The 22,242-nt window shown below is 41.3% G+C and overlaps 1 protein-coding gene across 4 annotated transcripts in view; it reads left to right on the plus strand.

Moving 5' to 3' along the window:
* Positions 1 to 303: 303 nt before the first annotated feature.
* Positions 304 to 22,242, plus strand: part of LOC144705182 (histone-lysine N-methyltransferase TRX1-like) — a 30,207-nt gene continuing 8,268 nt past the window's right edge. The window contains exons 1-26 of one of the 4 annotated variants that reach the window (XM_078577741.1): positions 305 to 952; positions 1,037 to 1,088; positions 1,204 to 1,278; positions 1,377 to 1,587; positions 2,410 to 2,533; positions 2,663 to 2,767; positions 2,979 to 3,160; positions 3,335 to 3,427; positions 3,580 to 3,677; positions 4,116 to 4,277; positions 6,197 to 6,319; positions 6,950 to 6,997; positions 7,125 to 7,242; positions 7,349 to 7,414; positions 7,495 to 7,556; positions 7,655 to 7,711; positions 8,077 to 8,145; positions 8,844 to 9,039; positions 9,451 to 9,684; positions 10,618 to 10,679; positions 10,769 to 10,846; positions 11,129 to 11,224; positions 11,996 to 12,099; positions 12,188 to 12,333; positions 20,388 to 20,464; positions 20,923 to 21,055. In XM_078577741.1, coding sequence (XP_078433867.1) covers positions 432 to 952; positions 1,037 to 1,088; positions 1,204 to 1,278; positions 1,377 to 1,587; positions 2,410 to 2,533; positions 2,663 to 2,767; positions 2,979 to 3,160; positions 3,335 to 3,427; positions 3,580 to 3,677; positions 4,116 to 4,277; positions 6,197 to 6,319; positions 6,950 to 6,997; positions 7,125 to 7,242; positions 7,349 to 7,414; positions 7,495 to 7,556; positions 7,655 to 7,711; positions 8,077 to 8,145; positions 8,844 to 9,039; positions 9,451 to 9,684; positions 10,618 to 10,679; positions 10,769 to 10,846; positions 11,129 to 11,224; positions 11,996 to 12,099; positions 12,188 to 12,329 — 3,078 coding nt within the window. In that variant the 5' untranslated portion in view covers positions 305 to 431 and the 3' untranslated portion in view covers positions 12,330 to 12,333; positions 20,388 to 20,464; positions 20,923 to 21,055. Of the gene's footprint in view, positions 953 to 1,036; positions 1,089 to 1,203; positions 1,279 to 1,376; positions 1,588 to 2,409; positions 2,534 to 2,662; positions 2,768 to 2,978; positions 3,161 to 3,334; positions 3,428 to 3,579; positions 3,678 to 4,115; positions 4,278 to 6,196; positions 6,320 to 6,949; positions 6,998 to 7,124; positions 7,243 to 7,348; positions 7,415 to 7,494; positions 7,557 to 7,654; positions 7,712 to 8,076; positions 8,146 to 8,843; positions 9,040 to 9,450; positions 9,685 to 10,617; positions 10,680 to 10,768; positions 10,847 to 11,128; positions 11,225 to 11,995; positions 12,100 to 12,187; positions 12,334 to 20,387; positions 20,481 to 20,922; positions 21,094 to 22,242 lie in introns of those variants that run through there. The other 3 variants (XM_078577739.1, XM_078577740.1, XM_078577742.1) reach the window with 3 other exon arrangements.

Genomic DNA, 22,242 nt, shown 5'->3' on the forward strand with positions numbered 1-22,242 from the left:
CTGATATCCGATATCGTTATCCAACATCCCGATATCGGAAAACAGATATCGAAAATTTAATTTTCGGTATCCAGAACAGCGTCCGTCCCGATACCGTAATCCGATACCAGTATCGGGACGGGCGATCCCTAGACCCAATATGTCCCTTTCCCATACATTACATCATCCGTCATCCAGCATCCGTGTAACGCAAACAAAACGAAAGTGCAGACTCTGTGACGAATCCCCGACGAACAACCGTTCCGTCCGTCATCCGTCGTCCGTCCCGAACATCGCCAGTATAAATAACTGTCCACCCCTCTCCCCCGGAGCGCATCTCATGTTTAAGGCGGGAAAGCAAGAATTTTTCTTGCGGAGAAGATTTCCGCCGATCGTGGGCTTCCTCGGATCTTCTCGTTTCAAGCCCTAGCGAGGATCGGGGAGGGGATTCCATGGATTTATCGACAATGGAAGAGAATTCAACAACGCTCGCCAAGTTCTCCCCCGTTGACCGCCGCCCCTGCTCCTCCTCCCCTTGCATCGTCGCAAGCGGCGCGTCCAACGTCATGTCCAAGAAGGTCAAGGCGAGGAAGGTGATTGTCGAGGAAGCGCCTCGGCAGAATGCTTTGTGGGTCTACCAGAGACGGGCCAAAAGGCCGCGGCTTTGTAGGAATCGTCCGTCTTTTTTTGAGGCTTTGTCGTGGAGGATTGATCCTGGGGCGAGAACGCCTTGGATCATCGATGTGGATGAAATTGATGATCCCAGGCCCGTTAAGAAGCGCAAGGAATTGAAGAATCTTGAGCTTCTTTCCTTGCGCGGTGCTAATGGGTTTGGATTTGGGGGGGCTGGAGCGCGGGAGAGGATTAGGAAGTGTAATTACAAGCAGTTTATCGATGGGAGGACGATTTCGGGCAAGCGGAGTATTACAGACGGCATTTCCTCGTGCGCGGGCCAAATAAAGAGATGGATGGAGTAAGATTATGTCTTTGATTTAGTCTATGGTTCTTCCTTTTTCTTCTGATTCCGATTTAATTAGACTGGGAATTCTGGTTCCAGATTGACTACCGAAGATGCTGATCCGTGTTGCTTGGTTGGCTTATCGTGCAAGGCAAGTGGATGGCAAATTCTGTTTCATTATCTCTCAGTCTTGTATGACAAGTTCTTTGGATTTAAGCTAAGGTTTCGCGGAAATAACATTCTTACCTGTTTTTGGTGTAGAGCAGGTTTTCTGGCCGATGGATGATGTATGGTATAGGGGTTCTATCTCTGGTTTTAATGCAGAGAGTGGGCTGCACAAGGTACCTTTTTAACCTATTACAATCTCTTTTTTGGAAAATATCTGATTTGTAGTCGGTGTTATTTGGGAGTTTATCTGATGAAAACGACGTGATCACAGATTCTCTACAAGGATGGGGATGTTGAGAATCTGAATCTCCGAAAGGAAAGAATAAGGTTCTATGTCTCTCGTTCCGAAATTCGACTGCTGAAGCTGAAGGGTATCTCAGAAAAAGACACAACAGTTAATGACGAGATGCTCGCAATGGCGGCTGTTTTGAATGATTGTCAAGATCTGGAGCCTGGGGATCTTGTCTGGGCGAAATTAACTGGTATCACTTCTTTCTTAAAAAAAAGCTGGTATCACTTCTTATTTCCATAACAAATACACAGAAATTATCTATTTTTAGAATTTAACTTTAGGTTAGTTTCGTCGATGTACTTTTCAGTTCTATTCCTTCTCAAATTTTGTTGTTGATCACAGTAGGCCAACCGAAAATTAATCAAAGAAATGAATGAAATTTGGCTTCCACTAGATTAGGATTTCTTTCTTAAATCGCCGCCTAAAGGACATGGATATATCCCTGACGGAGACATCTGGAGAATAATCATAGTTCTTAGGGATTTTCATAGTTACGGGATCAATTGGTTCTCTCTCAATTCATTGGATTTGAACACTTTTTCCGCTTGAAATTAGTTATCACGGCGCTGGTGCGCAGTTCCGTAAAAATTTTGTACTAGTCTGTATATAAATGTTAGGCATAATTTCATGTAATGTATATCTTAGTTTTTTCTTGATATCCTGCCAAGGCATGCAGAACCTGGGTATTCTCCTGAAGGATACATCTAGAGAATGATTAAAGTTCTTGATGTTAATAGCATGATTAATTTTTTTTTCTTTTGAAAGTAATAGGACGATTAATTAGTTTCGTCTTACTATTCATTGTATTGTAAAATCATTTGTGCGTTAATTTGGATACTATGACTGGTACTCTACGGCGCTGTACAAATATAGTACCAGCCTCTACGTAATGTTCTTATTGATTTCATAGAATCATTTTTTTAGAAAAATGGGGAAGATCACACAAGTCAGGTGATCAAGCTGCGGGATTTCATAAAAATTATATCTTAGTTTTTCCATGGAATTCTCCCAGGGCATGCCATGTGGCCTGGTGTTGTGATAGATGAAGCGTATGCTGGTGCTAGTGTAGTGCTGAAGACAATGCAAGGAGATAGAGCGGTTTCCGTTCAATTTTTTGGGACTCATGATTTCGCAAGGTTTGTCAAGTCCTTCAAATTTTTCGAACTTATGGGAGCTTCAAGATTCTTCTGTAAATTATATCTTATTTTTTACGTGAGTCCCTAATGACATTCTTTATTTACTACTTTTGTGTTGTTTTTACTCAGGATCAAAATAAAACATGTCGTCCCGTTTCTACAAGGAGCTGCTTCTGGGTATCATCTCAAGTGCAAGAAAAAGCGATTCTACCAAAGCTTAGAAGAGGCCAAAATGTATGAATTATCATTTGGTTCCTTTCTCTCGTAAATTGATTCTATTTTCATCTATAGGGGATCCCCACATTCTTCTCTATTTTTACTTCCGGGTAATAGATTAGTTTCTGTCCGTTTGCTCTCTATCATTTTGAGTGAACCCATTTTCGTTGAAGCTAGATTATTAGAATTTCGTTGTAAAAATCATAATCACATTTGTTTTCCAATATAGGTATCTCTGCAAACAACAGCTTCCTACTGAGATGTTGCAGCAGCAGAAGGTGGGTGATGCGGGTGCAAATAATGTAGCAGAATCAGAATCTGAGCATGATTCTTTGGCTGATGAAGAAAATGAGAGAAAGATCAAACTGTTATTCCCGCTTAAGATTGGAGATCTTCGGGTGTTGAGTCTAGGTGGGTTATCTCAAATGAAGATTCTCTATCTAGTTTGCTCATGTCGAATCACATATTTTTGAAAATTGTGTAAATTTGAACATGATAATTTTACATATCTATTGCAAAAATTTAAAAAGAAATCGTAATTCTATTAACAGGGTTTTGAGATTATTGCATTAAAAATAATTTCAGGGTCTATTGTTCGTGATTCAAAATACTTTCACAACCGACGGTACATATGGCCAGAAGGTTACACTGCAGAGAGGAAATTCTTTTCAACTAGAGGTCATCCCTAAGACCAGTTTTTATATTCTTCGCATAATTTTATAAAGCAGCTGAGTAACTTTTTTTATATTATTTGCATTGCGACTTATTCGTTTTAGATTCTATAATTCTTCTGACAACATCTTCTTGACGTCCGTCATTTTTGGTTATAGATCCTGGAACGAGCTTTGTGTACAAGATGGAGGTTTTGAGAAACCCTAAAGCAAAATCTCGTCCTCTGTTCAGAGTGGCCCTCGAGGATGGCTTTCAGGTAGCAGAACACCAACTTTATGTTCAGCGTCATACTCCGTTGTTTCCAATTACATAAAAAATCAGCATTCTGGAGCTCAACTGTGCAAGAAAATATTTATATTTTTGAAGTAGCTGCATTGGATGCATTTGTTATATGAGATAAATTTTCCTACAGTTTACACTTGTTTAAGTTGATTGTCAACTGATGGGCATTTAATTTTTGAACCTCTATAGCTGCCATTGCGGCAATGAATTTTGTGGCCCGTTCGACGAGTAAACAAGTGGCTTTCATCGTTTATTTTCCTATTTTTTGGGGATCGCCATATGTTTGGTTCTCAATCAAATGAATACTGTTGAAGCTACTATCAGCTGTACTTCTTATAGTTATTGTGCTTCGTAAAACTTGTGAAATTAAAGCCCTTAAACAAAATTTTCTTTCCTATTTTTGGTTCTCCAGGTGGAAGGATCCAACCCTGATGCATGTTGGCGAGAAATTTTCAACAAAATAAGGAGAAAGCTGTTCAAATATCGCAATATTGAGATTGGTGAGCGCCAATTCCTGAGAACTGGCTCTCAAATGTTTGGTTTCTCGAACAGAAAAGTTTATGACCTTATTCAGGTATGCTAAGTTAATCATATTTGATGCGTTATCTCGCATTATTGAGCTAATTCATGAATAATATGAAGTTTCTCTTTTGATCAACTTCAGAAAATTCTATAACTTTATCGCGAACAACTTACGTGCTTGTAACGAAGGAAAGATGATGAATGAGTAGACATAATAAATCACGTTATTTATTATAGCTTTTACCTTTACTGATGCAGTTTTATTACAAAATTTAAAAGGAAATCTGATACACTGAGCATCAAGAACTTCAGTATGATTTTAATTGACAAGAAATACTGAATTAGTCAAAAATGACTTCAAACCCCGATCAAGATCCACCAATGTATCTCACACAGTTTGGAAAGTCTTTAATCGAAACAAGGTGAGCTGAGAATTTCTGCTCTTAAGATCTCCCTCTCTACCAATGGTTGGACACTCCTTGAGAAAAGATGTCTGATCCCTTCTTTTTCTCGCCAGTGCCTGATCCTTAAGTGGAATGTGGACACCAGAAATAATATTTTTGCTGGACTCAACATGTACCAACTGTGCTATAAGCTATTGCTGGTAGGAAGAGCACTTCGTTTCATCTCTAAGCAGGATCTTGTTCTTTGACAGTCCCCCACAATACCTGCCACTGGCCTATTTATTGCCCAACTGTGCAGTGTGTTGCTTCTGGGATTTGAACCTGCCATGCTCTGATTCCATGTTAGATTTGAGCACCTAACTGTGTTAAAGGCTATAGCTGATAGCATAGGCAATATTTAAAGGTCAGGGTGTTTGCATGGCTGCTCGCCAGGAAGCGGACAATGACCCGCGTGAGACGGCGAAGGCTTTTTCCGGCTGAATCTTCACTATGCCTTGTGTGTACGGAGGAGGAAGAGGAGTGCGAGCATCTTTTCTTCCATTGTCGGCTTGCTCGGGCGCTATGGGCTAGCCAGAGGCTGGCAGAGGTTACGTCGAGCTCGCAGTTATGGGCCACACTGCCGCGCCTCCAGCATGGGATTGACAAGGAGTGGGGGCTGAGATTCGCGGTGCTTAGGGTGATATGGTCTCACCGCAATGAGGTCGTCTTCAAGGGGGCGGCAATGTCGGTGGAAAGGGCTATAAATGATGTAGAGAGACTGGTTTTTTGTTGGTTTGGTCCTGGATGAGGTGGTGGATATGAGGGGAAGGATGGGCTTATGCTTTTTGGCCTAGACCCTTCCACGTCCGTGTATACAGAGGGTCACCACGTTGGGTGATCTTCTATATTATTCAAAAAAAAAAAAATCTTTAAGCACAGTATTCTTCTTCAACACAATCCCACAACACCGGCCGCAGGCCTATTTATGGCCCAATTGTGCAGTGTGTTGCTTTTGGGATTTAAACCTGCAACCTGACTCTGATACCATGTTGGATTCAAGGGCTTATGCCAGGATCCCTTCTGGAACCTGTAATCTCCCTCTCTCACTCCTGGCAGCTAGGGTTTGGAAGAGGAGGAAGACGAAAAGCCTCTTTTCATTAACTTGAAGGATTTGTATAAATACAGATCCAGTAACAGTTACATTCGTAATGGGCCAGGCCCAATAATGAGAGAAATAGGAAATAGTAAGAAATAGAAAGAGAGAAATAGGAAATTCGAAATAGAGAAATAGGGAAATAGGAAATAGGGCATCGGCTAACGGCTTATCAACTGTGCTAAAGTCTATAGCTGACAGCAAGAGCGTATTTAAAGTGCTTATTTAAGATTTCTTCAAAAAAAAGTGCTTATTTAAGATCACCTATGTGATTAAAGTAGTACTGGGTTACCTGATTTTTAATCTATCCAAATAGAAAGAGAAATTATGCTAAACTTATAGCAGAACACACTTTAGAACTCTGTCCGTGAATTTCTTGTTTGCAGTGAAACCAACTGGAACATCAAGCATGTATTCATATGAAATCCTTTTCAGGCTTTGGTTACCGGTGGATCACACAAAAATTTCAACAAACTTACAGACTTGCCAGCTGGCTATAGACCTGTTACATGGGGTCAGAGGGATCTTGATCGGTGTGATGTATGCCATATGGATGAAGTAAGGCCTTTTTGTCACTTTTTAGCACGTTACTGTGCTTTTACTCCGCTGAAAATTTAATCCAAGTTTGTTTATTGATTTAGCTTACCTATTTTGTGTTTGACGATTAATTTTTTTTTGAAATTTTGAATTGTGTTTGACGATTAATTATTTGAGAGAAGCTTCCCTAAAAAAGTAATCGTAACAGAAAATATCATTCTCTTCATTTTATATTGCTTGTTCATGAATTTTATTAATCTTGTCAAACTTGATGAGTATTTATTAGCATTAATTGCTTGGATCGTGAGCCAGGACATTGGTTTGCTTTGCGAATGTTAAGCTCAAAATTTTAGTCTGTATGTGGAGTGCAAGGTTTGAAATAATTTCACAAATCCTCTATGCAATCTTTTCTTCAATTTTTCTTTTCTATTTTTTGATGTATAATAATGAGATCGTATAGAGATTTTACAGTGAGATCAGATTGTTCAAAGAAATTTTACAGTGAGATCAGGTACATGGATATAGATCAACGACAAATGGATCTTTACTATTGTGAAAAATGTGCTCAATTGCCATTCATTCAGGCTTCTAGCCTGGCGTGTTTTCTTTAATACCGTTAAAGTTGAATACATAAAACCTTTTTATTCGCAGGAGTATGAAGACAACTTGTTCTTGCAGTGTGATAAATGTCGCATGATGGTATGTAAAGTTTTTATTACCTGGGCTGTTGAATGTGTTTATTTTCTATAGGTTAGTTTTAATTTGTTATTTGTTATTGGGTAATATTTCTGTATTAATCTTATTGAATTCTTTTCGTGGGCTTCAGGTTCATGCCAAATGCTATGGCGAGTTGGAGCTCAAGGATGGAGCTTTGTGGCACTGCCACCTTTGCCGGCCTGAGGCCCCAAAAATTACCCCCATATGCTGTCTTTGTCCCGTGACAGGTCAGCGTAATTTTCTCAGTAATTTGTATACAATTTGGAAAAAAAAATCTAAACTTTGAACTTGACCCATTTGGCGAAAAATTGAGTTTGACCCTTTGTCTGTCAGGGGGTGCCATGAAGCCTACAACTGATGGACGGTGGGCTCATCTCGCATGCGCTATCTGGATACCAGGTCTGCAAATGAATATCACCATTTGTTTACCTTCTTGCATCATTTTTATATTTAACTTCTTTTTTTGCCTTATTTCACAGAGACTTGTCTGCTCGATGTTAAGAAAATGGAACCCATTGATGGGTTAAGTAGTATAAATAAGGCAAGTCTTCTAGATTCAGTTATTGCTGAGATGCTTTCTAAAATATTTGTGGACGTTTGAAAATTCCTTCTTAATCTCCTATATTTTGGCATTTTCAGGATAGATGGAAGCTTTTGTGTAGTATTTGTGGCGTTCAATATGGGGCCTGCATCCAGGTTATGGTTCCCATGAAAAATATGTCATAAAATTATTTTTTATTTTCATATGCTTTATAAGGTATCTGAGTACCAGGATGTTTAATGTTACCAGAAATTTTATTTCTGAGTTGTTACTTTCTTATACTTTCCAGAATGAAATGAGTCTTTTTGGTTTTCACTGAAACAGAGTATGTATAGTCAAGAAAGCTATCACTTTGTTGGGTTAAGTCGGAAAGAACACATCAATAAGATAGCGTGTTTTAACTGCTTTTCAATGTCTGGCCCATTCATCATACCAAATGAACCCTTTTTGGAGTTCTGTTTTTGATTTTTAAAGTTCTTTATTCTTGCATATCATGACATTTGGGTTTATTTCATTGTAGTGTTCCTCCACTTCTTGCCGTGTTGCTTATCATCCACTCTGCGCACGCTCTAGTGGTCTCTGCATCGAGGTAACTTTTTATGGTAGATGGCAGGGAATTTTTTGTAATTTGCCATAGGCATTTCTATCTTATTATTTCTTTTCAAACGGATTCTATCTTATTATTATTTAATGATATTCCACATACTTTTCTTTTGATGATAATTTACAATATAATGAATTCAAATTTACATTAATCAGTTTGTGTAAATTCATGAAAATTTGATATCAAGAGAATATTCATGGTCTTTGTTATTTTCATACCTTATTTGAGTTGTAACTATTTCTTTAATATCAGTGAACTCATAACCCAAGATATTACTTGTTTGTAATTCCCCCCGATGTCTTCTCCCTTTTCTTCTTTCCTACATCTCTCTTGCATCAGTCACGTGCAGCGCTGCCTGTGGAAACCTTATCATGACAAGAAGTATTATTCTCTTGAAGAACAAGTGGGGTTACCCCTCTTCTAAAGTTCACGTGGGGCCAGATTTTACTACCCATTAGAGTATTACAAGAAAAGTCCTAACATCGAGCTCATAAGGATACTAAAGAGGATGAAAGAATGAAAAAAAAGGAAGGCAGTTTGGGCTAACAGTCCCTATTGATGTATACAAGGACTTTTAAATGTTTGAATTTTCACTTTACTTTTGTAACTTGCGTTTGCTATTTGTTTGTCTTCGAACTGTCTTCTTTATTTTTCATGACTATTGTGGTTTGTATGTTATGTAGCCCGAAGATGTGGACCAGGTTCATCTTGCGTCCTCCGAGGATGATGACAGCCAGTGTATTTCCCTGCTTTCTTTCTGCAAGAGGCACAGGCAACAACCAAAAGAATCCCAACCTTCTGAAGAATGCCATGTCATTTGTGCTCAACCTTGTTCTACGTATGTTCCTCCGGCTAATCCCTCCGGCAGCGCACGTTGTGGTACTCGCTTCAACTGAAATTTCTTAAATCTCTTGGACTTCTATATTAGTTTTTTCCAATGACAAGGGTATTCAGTCATTTGACTTCTATATTAGTTTTTTTATTGCTTGTAGGCCCCCAAGGAGAGGGTTAAGGTTCCTTTAACCTTTATTATTTCTATCTTTCTCTCTCACTCTGCATGTGTATCCTTCTTAAAGCAATTCCCCGTGTGAAGGTCTATCATGTATAGAGATATACGTTAAGCTAAGTTATTGCATTCACAACAGTTGGATAGAGTGAGATTTCTGTCAGTTGCTGCAGCATTGCTTGCGTGTCCATTGTTACTTGATTACTGTCTTACGCTTATGGGATTGCCTAATTTTCATCTTATTATATTTGATTTCATTTGTTTTGACTATACCTCTTTGCCAGAGCCATACAATTTCTTTGGAAGAAGGGGGCAGAGAGAGCCACAGGTCCTTTCTGCAGCATCGGTGAAGCGATTATTCGTAGAGAACCGGCCATACTTGGTTAGTGGATGCCTGCAAAATGGCTCGTCTAGGGTTACACTTGGAGGAAAAATGCCTCTACCATCAAACTCTATCACTTCTATTGCCGAAAAGTATGTTCACATGAGGGCTACTGTCAGGAAAAGACTAGCTTTTGGTCAGTACTGCCCTCGTCTATCTATCTTCATTTTTTGTTTATCCTGATGGATTGACAAATATCGTGTTTGCTTGTCATGTTTCTCAGTTTTTTTGGTTCTGCGACCAGACCTATTTTTCGAGGCATGATTTTTTTTTTTGAACTATAACTGGGGATGAACACCCGATGAATCGGTGAACCTCCCATTTGGACCATAGAGGCCCTATACACTCCTTTCAGTCATCTTCAATACTTCCCTACACCTCCTGTCGCATGGGATGACCATGCAGCCATAATTCCTTCTGCTTCATGTAATGCTCCATCTGTAGAAGCCCGTCTTCCTCGGAACACTACCTCGTTTCTATGTAACCAAATGGCCCACAACACCGCTATAGCTCGCCTCCCGTCCTTGTTTCCTCTACCCGCGCAATTCTGTGCCGAGTCCCAAAAAGCCACTTCAGAAGTCACCTTCAACCTTAGAAGTGGCTGGCTGGCCCAAACCGTGCGAGCAAAGGAGCACTCAAAGAAGAGATGGTTGCAATCTTCCTCCCCGTTCATATTTTTTTCGAGGCATGATAATTTGCTTTCAAGATCTAATACATAGATCTTTTTATAAAGATGAATTTTTGTATTTTTTTTCAAAGGGAGGAAGCTTTAATGAAGTTTCGTTTAGAAGAAATTTCATGACTAGGATGTTGTAAAGTCTTGTCTTAGTTTCTGGTTTTTCTGTCTTAGTCTGCCATGTAGTAGTTGCTTTGATTATCTTTCAAGAAGATTATTTTCTTGACGTGTGGTGAACATTTATATACTATTCAGTTACTTTGTGATTACAACCATTTAATCCTAACTTGTTTTTATCTTCATATTTTATACTGACGTCTTAGGAATCTCTAATTAAAAAATATATATATCTACCATGCAATCTGACTATATACTGTATTGCATTCATTGAAGGGAAGTCAAGGATACATGGTTACGGTGTTTTCGCCAAACTTGGACACAAAGCTGGAGACATGGTTTGTTCCGGATTCACATTTTCCGCCAATATCCTGTTACCTTGTTCTTGGTTGAGTTTATCAATTAAACTCTTGTTTTTCAATTATAGGTCATCGAATACACCGGGGAGACTGTTAGACCTCCTATAGCTGATCAAAGGGAACATTTGATCTACAATTCTCTTGTGGTAACAATTAATTTCTTTAGCTTTTCTCTTTATCGGTCTTAGAATTGGTTCATGATAGTTGCATCTATATCATTTTTTGTTGGCTTGAGCTTGTTCTGAAAGCCACCAAGTCTTTGTATGTTATTCTAACGGATGTTCATGACAAAATTTAAAATCTTTTTATAAAGATTCCAGGGACTTTGTTGAATCATCTCAAGGAGTACTGCTCGCTTCCGTTATTTCCCTACTCTTCAACTCAAGTAATCGTTTGTTTTGTTCAAATCTATATTTCCGGGACTGTAGGGTGCAGGTACTTACATGTTCCGGATAGATGATGAACGCGTCATCGATGCAACAAAAGCTGGAAGTATTGCACAACTGATCAATCACTCTTGCGAGGTTAGGTTATTTGCAGTTATTATTTTAGATGTGCCTATATTTCTTCCTGTTTATTACCTTCAAATGTAATTAAATGATTTTGCAAAAGTTCTCATTCCCTTTGGTTAGTTTTCGAGGCATTCTCTTCGAGATATGGTATGACCCCTGATTGTAACTTGAGTCGTTCTTGATGAAACCCGACAATGTTCACAATGGAATAGCTAGAGTGTAAAAGAGATGGAAGAGTGGAGGAAGGATGAGGAAATGAGAGAGGGTTGGCGGGTTGGAAAATGCCGTCGAGCAGGCGGAATGGACAACACCGTGTGCTTGTGGTAGCTCATCAATATGTTGCAGGGCTGGACATCTGAGAGAGAGATCGGGTTAGGAGAGGGGTGAGGCGAGAAGTTCCACGATGGTGCTTACAGTAGACTAAAGCCCCTTTCTTATTTCCGATAGCCGGCTTTAAAAAGCCCAGCTATTGGGCCGTTGTCCTTTGGCTTGGGCCTTGGGTGCCGCTTGTAGAAGCGATTGCATATTGCCTCAAGATATCACACACCTGCTGATGCTCCTAGTTCCCTGGCTTTCTCTATTGGTTATTGAATGGAAAATGACTTTCAATTTTGTTATTCTGGATATGGCAAAGTAATTTCATTCATTCTAGTAAGCTCCCGCTTTCTGAAATAAGAAATTCTCGGGCTCAAATCCTAAGCAATATTTCAAAAACAAATATTCTTTTTTATATTTATGTATCCTATTCAGTATTATCCTCTCATTTCAAACGCCTTTGTTCAGCCTAACTGCTACTCAAGAGTAATTAGCGTGGACGGGGATGAGCATATCATAATATTTGCAAAAAGAGATCTAGAAGAGTGGGAGGAGCTAACGTATGACTACAGGTCTGGCTGTTATCTAAGATTTCTCTTGGATTCCTTTTTGATCCTCCAAAAAATTGAACGGGAAGTCCCTTTTTTTTGTCACTGGCAGATTTTTTTCTATAGATGAACAACTTGCCTGCTATTGTGGTTTTCCAAAATGTCGAGGGATTGTTAATGACGTTGACTCTGAAGGAAGAGTGGCGAAGTTGTGGGTTCCTCAATCTGAGCTGATTCCTTGGAATGGAGAATGAAAAGGTAGTTTTTCTGACCATATTACATTCTTTATAGATTTTGGTGAGCGCTATCCTGTTATATTACTTCAAAATTTTCTATACTTTTTATGATTGATTTTGAGTTCTCTGATGAAATTGAGTCCTTAACTGCTATTGACTTTCACTTGATCATTATGAGCTGGCTAGAAGGAGATTATTTATTGTTTTACACGATAGTGTATCTTACTTTAAGGGCATGCATCATTGGAAATAATATCTCAATTACACGTATCTTAGATCCAAAATCTCACTATCAATCACTGGAAGAAGCTCTTCCTGCAGACCCTGGCCATTGAACCTTGGAGTTGGAACATGACATTTTCCGAATAAGGCCGACAGCAGTAATGAAGAGTAGGACGAATGGACGGTGGCAGTAGGGCCAATGACATCTGATGGTGGACATTCAGACAACCTGAGAACGGGACGCTTTCCCTGTGCTGGAGGGGGGATGGTGGAAGGGTGGATGGCATCCAACAGCCGATGCTATGAGAAAGGCCGAAGGCGGAGGGTGGAAGATGCATGTGAGCCAGGGAGCGACAGCAGACATTGGAGGTTGGAAGGCAGATGGGTTTAACAGAAGATGGTAGAGGGCGCACAACATAGTTGGCATTGGGTCGACAGCAAACTTTTCTGTCGGTAGACAGTGGCAAGGAATTAAAAGCAGTGAGGTCGAAGCCCGGTGGCAAGGAGTCAACAGACATGAGGTTGGAGGATGGAGGCAAGGTGCTGACAGCAGTAAAAGGGAAGGCAGCGCTGGCTGATGGCGTCGGGGCTTTTTCTCTGGAAGATCATACTATTCCTTTCGACGATGTGATGGGTATGAAGATCGAGTATTTGATGTAACAGAAACAGTAGAGTGCAGCCTAGAAGATTGGGTGGTCCGTTGTCAGGTTGTCTCAATTTTCATGTGGAGTATTAGCACGGCGGAGCTAAAGGCCTCTCAAGTGGAGGAAGGGAATATGTCTACAGAGGTGGTTGGAACTCCTGATATGGAGGAGGCCCAAGGGATCATCCCCATAGCACTGTTGGGGGAGACAACTAGCATTCAATGGTGGTGGCACTGATGATGATCCCATCGAGTGTACCGGCAGGGGATGAATCCTATGTACTCAATGGGAAAAGCAGGCCACATTGGGCAGTGGGTGTATTGGAACGGGAATGGTGCGCCCGTTGGACGTCATCATCAAGGGCCCAAAGGAGAGGCCCAGAGGCATGGAGGTGAAGCACATTGAACCACCGATGGAGATGATGAGGGATGAGTGTCGCCCTCTCCCGTTGACCCTGAATCAGGCTGACTGTGGCCTTTCATTACCCCTCTGACTTCCACAATACTTGTTGGAGAGTTTCACTGGAATATGTTGGATAGCTGTTGGAAGCAGGAGAACCAACAAACAGATGGAGGCGAAGAACACGGTGGACCATGAGCTGCCTTAAAGGTCCAGGCAGCTCAAAACAAGTGATACACTACGGTGTAAAGCTGTGGTATACAGAAGGGGAAAGCTGGCGTTGAGGGATATGGTTGGAGGAAAGACATGGGTGGTGACTAGAAGGGGTGGTAGACGAAGGATATTGGAAGTGGGCCCAGTCAAGAAGGCAATTGAGCAGAGACATGACCAAGGGGAAAGTCGGGATGATCGTGGACTACATGGAGAAAGAGAATGGGTAGGGGTGTATCACTGGAAGCACAGATGATGAGGAGAGGGATCTGCTCACAACCCCGCAGGCCAGAGTGATGGCGTGGACAGTGGGGCTGCAGAGTGTGCAGCCACATGGTGAAGGGCAATCAGTTCAGCTATGAAGTGCATCTTATTGAAAGTGCATGGAATCCATGATGAGCTGCATCATGGAGTGGTGGGAAGATACCTGTGCAAGTGGGGCACCATGGATGGATGCTTGCAAGAGACTATGCTGGAAAGCTTTGAGTTGAGGGATTGGAATCTGGAGGGTGAGGATTTCTGGAGGGTTTCGTGGAAGTGAATAAGGTGGATCAATCCGGGGGTTTAGTGGTCACGTGGAATGAGACGGTGTTTTCCAAAGAGGAAATGTGGTCAGGGCAGTTTGTGGCTATTGTAAAGCTGAAACAACAGAGTGATGACTTCGAATGGGTTGTTATCTTCAGTCTACAGTATAGTTGCCATTGCTCTGTTTGGCCTCCCTGTAGGAGGCTGTCTGGAATGGTATTGGCCTTCCAGGGGAGTCCGTTACTATTTGATCTCCGACTTTGTGTGATCTCTGCTATCTTTCTTGAAAAAATAATTTCCATTAATGTTTGGGGGGGACTTTCAATTTGATATTACATTCATGGGATAAACCTTATGGAGTGTGCAGCCAATACTTGGGTTTTGCAGACTTTCGGTCCATATCTGTGGCCACTGCTCCAGGAAATGGGTCCTATGGATAGTGTATACACATTGTCTCGCCTGGATGGGTTCTTATGCTCGGTACAAATGTTACAGTGCTCTCCTCAGCTCGCGGTTCCATCACATCTTGATTGAGTGGCAGATGCAGGAGGAACACAGCATATCTACATATTTCAAGGTGGACAGATCCTTGATGTGGTAGTTGGGTTTGGGAAAATGTCGTGATGGCGTGGTCATCACAGCTCGAACAGCGCAGCTATGGTCAAGTTGGTGGCAAAACTAGCCAGCCTACAAAGATATCTCATGGGGCTAAGAAGCACATTTGAGAGGATAGGAACAGATGGCAAAACGATGCCCTATCCATGCTAAAACAGTTCAGTGACCTGGAAGATACAAGAGCTCTTTTGGATGTGGAGTCAAGGGAACAGGAGGGCTACAGAGATTCTGAATCTGATCTGATCCCTGTTCGGGATCAGATCAGATATAGACTTGTAGTCAAGGAAGATAGGAAAATGGTGGTAGATTGGAGACAAAGATTGCAGTAGCTGTGGCTGAAGAGGATGACCCTGACACTATACTTTTTTTTTTTGAAAGATAAGAGGGAAGCCCAACCAAACTCGGAGGTCAACCCAAGATTAATATTGATATAAATGATCATGCCGAAGTACATGCCTGGCCAGCCTGGCCTCTTGTTCCTCCCTTAATTCCTACTAAACCAGTAGGATATACAATTCTCCACATCATGTAGCACTGATTCCAGCGATGCAGTCTTTTCCTTAAATATCACCTCGTTACGGTGCAGCCATAACATCCAGACCACAGCGAGGGGCTGATAAGCGTCTACTGAAGACTTACCAATCTAAGAAAAGGAAAGCCCAAGACGCGACACGTGCGGACTAAACCACACGTGCGATGGTTTGAAATAAGGCGGGAAGACACAAATCGACGAAGGAAGCTTCGAGAATATAAATGAGGAAGGGGAAGAAGTTGGGGACGCGAGATCAGAATACAAGAAACTGCTGCCAGGAGATCCTCCAGGAGCGTGGTCGTCGTCCGATCCTGTCAGGCGAATCTTCTTCAGTTCGTTATCAAGGCCTCTTCCAGATCAGGCCAAATCACTCTCTCTTCTACTGTTCTTCTCGAGTTCGTCATACCTCCCAAGTTCTCTTGTGTATTGTTCCCGCAGAACTCAAGAATATTTTGATAATCTTGTTGGTTATTGGAAATTCAACGTTATCTGCGCTACCTCTTGAGACATTGCTGCGCTATACTTGTTAGATCTACAGTGTTTTAACAGGGGCCTTCCCCAGCTTGACCGTCTGCTGCCTGCCCTTCTCCTGAGTGACTTCCAGCATGACTCCTCTGACGTCACATCCACCCCGCTCAGTTGCTGTGATCTCCAAATGGCCTGCGCAAAAGGACATTCAAAAAACAGGTGAGAACAATCCTCTCCAAGGCCACACAAGGGACACACGGTTGACGTGGCCGGGATCATGCGCCTTCGGAGAGTACATGTCATGACTCACCGTCTAATATGCCACCAACAAAAAATCCGCACTTTTGTTGGGACTTTCTGCTTCCATAGGCTTCTACACGTATGGATAATGTCTGCATCTTCTGTCATACTCCCCCAGATCGACCTATAAACTTTGCAAACTGAAAGCAGTACAGCCCTCCATACCAAACTGTTTCTTATCCCGCTGATGGGCCGTAGATGCACTATGGTCTGGTGCATTTTCAGTAGGTCTTCCAATCTTTGTTCAGACAGTGCACATCGGGTTCCATGTGTCATCCCAACAGTCTTGGACAGAAGCTTGAGGACTCCTGGCCAACGCGAATAAGCAGGCATCCCGCAGGGGGAAAGCGGGGGAAAGCTTCCCGCAGCAGGCATCGGGCTGACGAGTCATCTAACCAATATCGAAAACACTCCATCCCCTAATTTGGGTTCAAAGAACCCTTGGTTTCGCTGGAAAATCTGGCCCAAGCCTAGCCAAAAACCGGATGCCTCTCTGATATGGATCGATCTCTGTTCCCAATTCAACTGTGTGCCGTACATGTCTCTTAATATTTTCGTGACCATATCCTCCTCCGGTCCCATAATCTTGGCCACCCTCTTAGTCAGCAGTGCCATGTTCATGGACCCTGATGCTATATTTTTAATCTCATGGCAAATGGAAGGTAGATATCAAATCAAATACAAAAGCTTCAAATGGGAAACCAGGAATTTGTTGGGTCATAGGCACATGGCAGAGCTGTGGCAGACTACTTTTGAGCGTTTTCTGGATGAGGGACCAAAAACTGATGGAGATGGAGTGGAAGAGGGGCCACCAGGATGACGCAGGAGCAGCAGATTGCGTTGGTGAGGACTTCCACGGTGGAAGAGGTGAAGGGGGGCATTTAGGGGTTACATGTAGAAGGTGTTCAGTAAGTCTCGGATATGGACAAGATAGAGGTTATGGATACATTGGAGGAGTTTTAGACAGGGAACTATAACCTTGAGCGACAAAACAGATCACATCTATTCCTTCTACTTAAGTGACAGGGCGTTAGAGTTGGAGATTTTTTGCCTACATCACTTCCTAACTCCATCAACCTCATCGTGGCCATTGTCGTGGGAAATATATTATGGGAGGTAATTGGAGATCTCATCAGACGCTGTTAGTCAAGGTTCATCCCAGTCAGACAAGAAGATCAGAGAGGGCCTGATGTAGGAGTCGTCAATCATTCACACCTGCAGACTTATGTGGAAACATAGGGTTCACATTTTTAGATGGATGTTCTTAAGGAGGCGCATTGTGACAGGAATCCTTTGGATGCAGATGTTCCAGGACACCTTGGCAGAGCATCCTATGTGTACATTGGGTGAGGAAGGCTGTTCTCACCTTTTCTTCAAGTGTTCTTTTGCTTGGGTAATTGGTTGCCTGCAGAAACTCACCAGGGGTGGATGTTGCTTCCGACAAGGCCTGCTGGGGCTATCGGCATACAGAGAGGAGTGTACTGAAAGGGGAAGGCTCCTCGTGGTGCGATGGGCCATATGGCTGCACTGCCATGAGGTTGTATTTAAGGGTAGGGCTGCCTCAACAGTCAGCATCCTGCATGATGTGGATAGTTTAGGCGGGGTTGAAGAATGGGAAGAGGACCAATCTAGCCTTCTGTGTATTTTCCGATCGTATGTATTTTAACTATGGGTTGAACGCTGATCTGTAGTAATCTTTCCCTATTTTCTTCAGCAAAAACATTCCTTAAATTACAACCTGAAATTTGTGTAATATGTATTAAGAATCTTCTCTCGTACATCATATTCTGAGGATTTGCTGCAGGATACATCCAAGGAAAAAAAAATATATGACGAATTTGTTTCCCAAACAAATATAGTAGTTTGTAATATGGGAATGTAATATGATCCGAGGCAGTTTGTATCATGAACGGGGATTAAAGAGATGATCCTTGTGGAATATATGTCGCTGAAAGGCCAGTTCCAAGAGAGAATTGGCAGAGTGGCTGTCGCCGAAGGGGGACTGTAATTGATGGGGTGGGTGTTAAGACCCCGGATCCAGAGGGGTATCAACAACTGCAGGGGGCCAAATGACCTGATGTATTTTCGGCCCACGAAAGGAGCCAAAACAAGCTCAAAACCATTAAGGGTTATGACTCACAGAGAAGGGGGCCTGAGGAAGAGAAGGACAGCATGGACGAACCCTAGTCAGCCTTCCCTTTCCTTACTCTCTTATCCCCTTCTTGTGCCACCCTAACATTCTGCCTTCACGGCGAGGAGATTGCACCGCACCTCTCTCCCTTTCCGACGACCTTCCCTCTTCACGTCCTATCTCCTCTCCTTATCTATTGAACCTCATCTTCCGTTGCTGTTTCACTGTGAACAATTTATTGCAATTTGAATTATACTTAGTTCCCTTGCGAGCACGAAGTGGGTTCTATCGTACGTATATTAAGAATCCTCTCACGTACATACGTATATTAAGAATCCTCTCTCGTACGTCATATTCTAAGGATTTGCTGCAGGACACATCCAAGGAATAAAAGAATATCACGGATTTGTTTCCCAAACAATTATAGTAGTTTGTAATATTGGAATGTAACATGATCTGAGGCAGTTTGTATCATGAACGGAGATGATCCCGGTGGAACATATGTCGCTGAGAGGACAGTTCCAGGAGAGAATTGGCAGAGTGGCTGTCGCCGAAGGGGGACTGTAATTTATGGGGTGGGCATCGCCATTCAAGTCGTCATCTCCAAAAATGGTTTCTGTAAGAGTTCCAAATCCTGCCATCCACCAATTAGGCCTACATCTTTTTAAAATGGCATGGGGGAGAAGGGAAAAACGGTGTAAATTTCCTTATTGGGCATAATATATGAGAGGGATCATAGCAGAACAAAATAGCCATTGGGTCTGAGCCCAAAATGAAGAACATAAAATAGCTATGGAATGGACTGTCCCATGAATGAGACAGTGAGGAAATTTGTTAATCAATGATGAGAATAATACTCAGGACACATGTTGATAGAGAAGATTGTTTTCCAGGCCACAGGCCTTGATTAAGTTGTACGTGTTTGAATTGAGACCTTGCGAGGCATTGAGTTTGGGTTTGAAATAGTTCATTGCTGATAATAAGATTGTTTTCTTGTGGAACGTATAATTGAAGATTCATTTTGAAAGCATGATTCCTTCATCTGGTCATCGCCGCCCAAAGTGTATCTGATCTTGATAGAGAATGTCAAACGGTTTTGTTTGTTTCCAAAGGAGAACCAACCGGTTTTGACTTTAAAGATCCTAAGTGTATGGTGAACACTGATCTATATGAAATTCTAAGAAAGATGCTAAATGAAGGATTGTTGTCACATGTTCCAATCAAATTTTCAGTATGATACCCGTGTTGAATATAGTTCCCCTTGTGCAGCTCTGGTTCTTCTTCCAGCACCCTCTCCTATCCTAAACCTCTTTTGCGGTGGCTTGGGTTTAGAAAAACGAGAATAGAACTTAGTCAAGTGTTCTTTGATGTATTAAAGGTTCTTAAAGGACCTTTTCTTAGCTCCCCATTGCTCAGGTATTTGGCCTTTCACTACCAATATAATATTTCTCTACCAATATATAAATTTCTATAACCTCTTAGTCTTTATAAAATTTGTGAAATTGTATAACTATTTCACTGTAGTTCGTACATTGGAGTGAAAAAAAATCTTGCTTAAAATATATCGTCAGTTCTGCTGGACCAGAGCAGACCAGACCCCAGCTTCCACACCTTAGGATTTTAAAAAGGGTAATGGCACTTTCTTAATCAGTCTGCAGTTTAAGCAGCTTAATTCACGCGCGTGTGTATAAGTTGCTTAAACCGGCAAGGTTACTTAATAAGAATAAATAAAACAGTAAGTAAAATGAGTACGATCCTCTGCGTAACACATACCAACCGTTTGTTGGAGAGATTATCGAAATGGCAAAATTTCGAATTGATGGTAGAGTAGTTTCTGTGGGCAAAATTTATATCCATAAGTGGGAATCTTTTTCTGGAAATTTGTTTCTGTGAATTGAACATTATCTCTGGGATGATTTTATCGTACCAGGTCATCAATGTCATGCAGTGTGATGATTTTAAATTTCAAAGAAGTTGCGATTTTTTTAACTTGATAATTGATTGATATGCTTCGTTTTCTGGATGGGCAGGATAGTTGCAGTTGATTATTTAATGTACTCTTCAGGTTGTCCTTCCAAGATTACAGTTGGTGAAAACAAAACAATAGGTCTGCATGACCATAGGTTTGAATCCATGCCTTGTTTTCTCTCCTTTTTTCAGTTGGTTTCAAAAAATCCAGTTATCTGTCCACCCGTTTTTCAGCCTCGGGATACAGATTTTGCTCAATGCCTCCTTCATATGCATCTTGAACCTGAAAATGTCGAGATTTTAAGAAAAATTGGAGGGAATCTCAATCCTAATTTGACTTAATATCTTGTCCCTTTTGAGTTAATTTTTGAATGTCTCTTGTTGACTTTCTGTGACATAATTAAGTGCTACGTATATTGATGTTTACTTGCCTCGTTTAATTTATATTATTGAGTTTCACCAAAAGATATGAGCTTAAATTTAAAGTGTTGAGAGGTGTGCTGGTTTTGAATTCGAATTACTCTCTCGCGAACATTCTTATGACTTTATTTGTTGATATTTTAGTTTATCGTAACCTTTTTAGTGTCTAAATTACAGGTGGAGCAGAGAGAAAATCGTCTTACGGATTTCAAAAAGATCATCTCACGGGTTCTCCATCACTGGAGCGTGATGGATTGACTTGTAACCTATGTAAAAGTGTCATCCTTTGAGTAGTAAAAACATATCAAATGTAAGAATTTGTTGATAGCAGTATTCATTTTATCTGAACCCTGGTGTGTGCTATTTCATATTTTAATCATTGGTTACGTATCCTTTGAAAAGTTATTGCCTGTTTCTCTCTTTCTCTACCCCCTCTTTGAAGTCCTGTTGTCATTAACCACGTATTTCCCGTTCTCTTTTTCTATTATATTAACTGATGTCTCAAAGCCTAGATGTGATCAGTAATTATCTTTCTTCACCCTCATTATCATTCATCAACTGCTCCTCTATGTCAAGGCTTCACCTTTGATTGCACAATTTTCACATGGTATCCGAGCACCAAGCCCTGAAGCAGAGGTCTCTGTAAACTTACTTGATCGTTAGATCATCCTCTTTTGGTGTCTGGGTCTCCTCCACCGCATCAAACATTTGCAGGACGTCTGATGCAGTTGCCATTTTTCTTGGAGATTTTATTGCAGGAAAAAGGTTCCTCCACTGCTGATCGTCGGAAACCCCTCCGACTTAATGGTCACCTCTGGTAGACCCAGGTAACGGTCACCTAAGTTCAGATTTAGTGGGTATTCCAGCTCACCTACATTTGCAGAATGCCCATATCTTTAATCTGTGAGCCGGTATCTCTTATCTGGGAGAATTTACTGCTTCATGCCAGATCCATCTACATCCATCTAAAAGCCATGTCTTGTCTGACTCGATTACATCCATCTAAAGGCCAAAAAACGAACACTGGAAAATTATTTCTCTACCACAGAGAAAGAAGCCAGTTGGGTGTATGTGAATGTGCAGTCTCAAATGCATATCAAATGGCACACTTGAAACGTATAGAGCCTAACTAGTAGCCAAAGGGTACAGACACACGTAGGGCATTGATAATGGGGAGACATTTGCTCTTATTGCTAAGCTCATTATTCTGTTTTTTATTGTAATTAGCTGCTAACCTTCTTCAATATGTTGTTAAAAAATCTTTCCTACTTGGGGAGCTTGATAAATAAATCTAAATACCACTGCCACTAGGTATAACTAGAGGCTCCATGGAGAGAAAGTGTGTAAATTTAAGTGGGCACTGTATGTGATTTTGTAAAAGGTGTGATTTTGAAAATTTTCTGGTGCGATGAAGGTGATGGGTATCACAAAAGCAGCACCTTACACATCAAACATCCTACGTTGTGCCACAAATTTGTCCTCGTTTATGTGGATGAT

Source organism: Wolffia australiana, chromosome 7, assembly GCF_029677425.1.
Source record: "Wolffia australiana isolate 7733 chromosome 7, ASM2967742v1".
In the NCBI taxonomy this organism is placed as follows: domain Eukaryota; kingdom Viridiplantae; phylum Streptophyta; class Magnoliopsida; order Alismatales; family Araceae; genus Wolffia; species Wolffia australiana.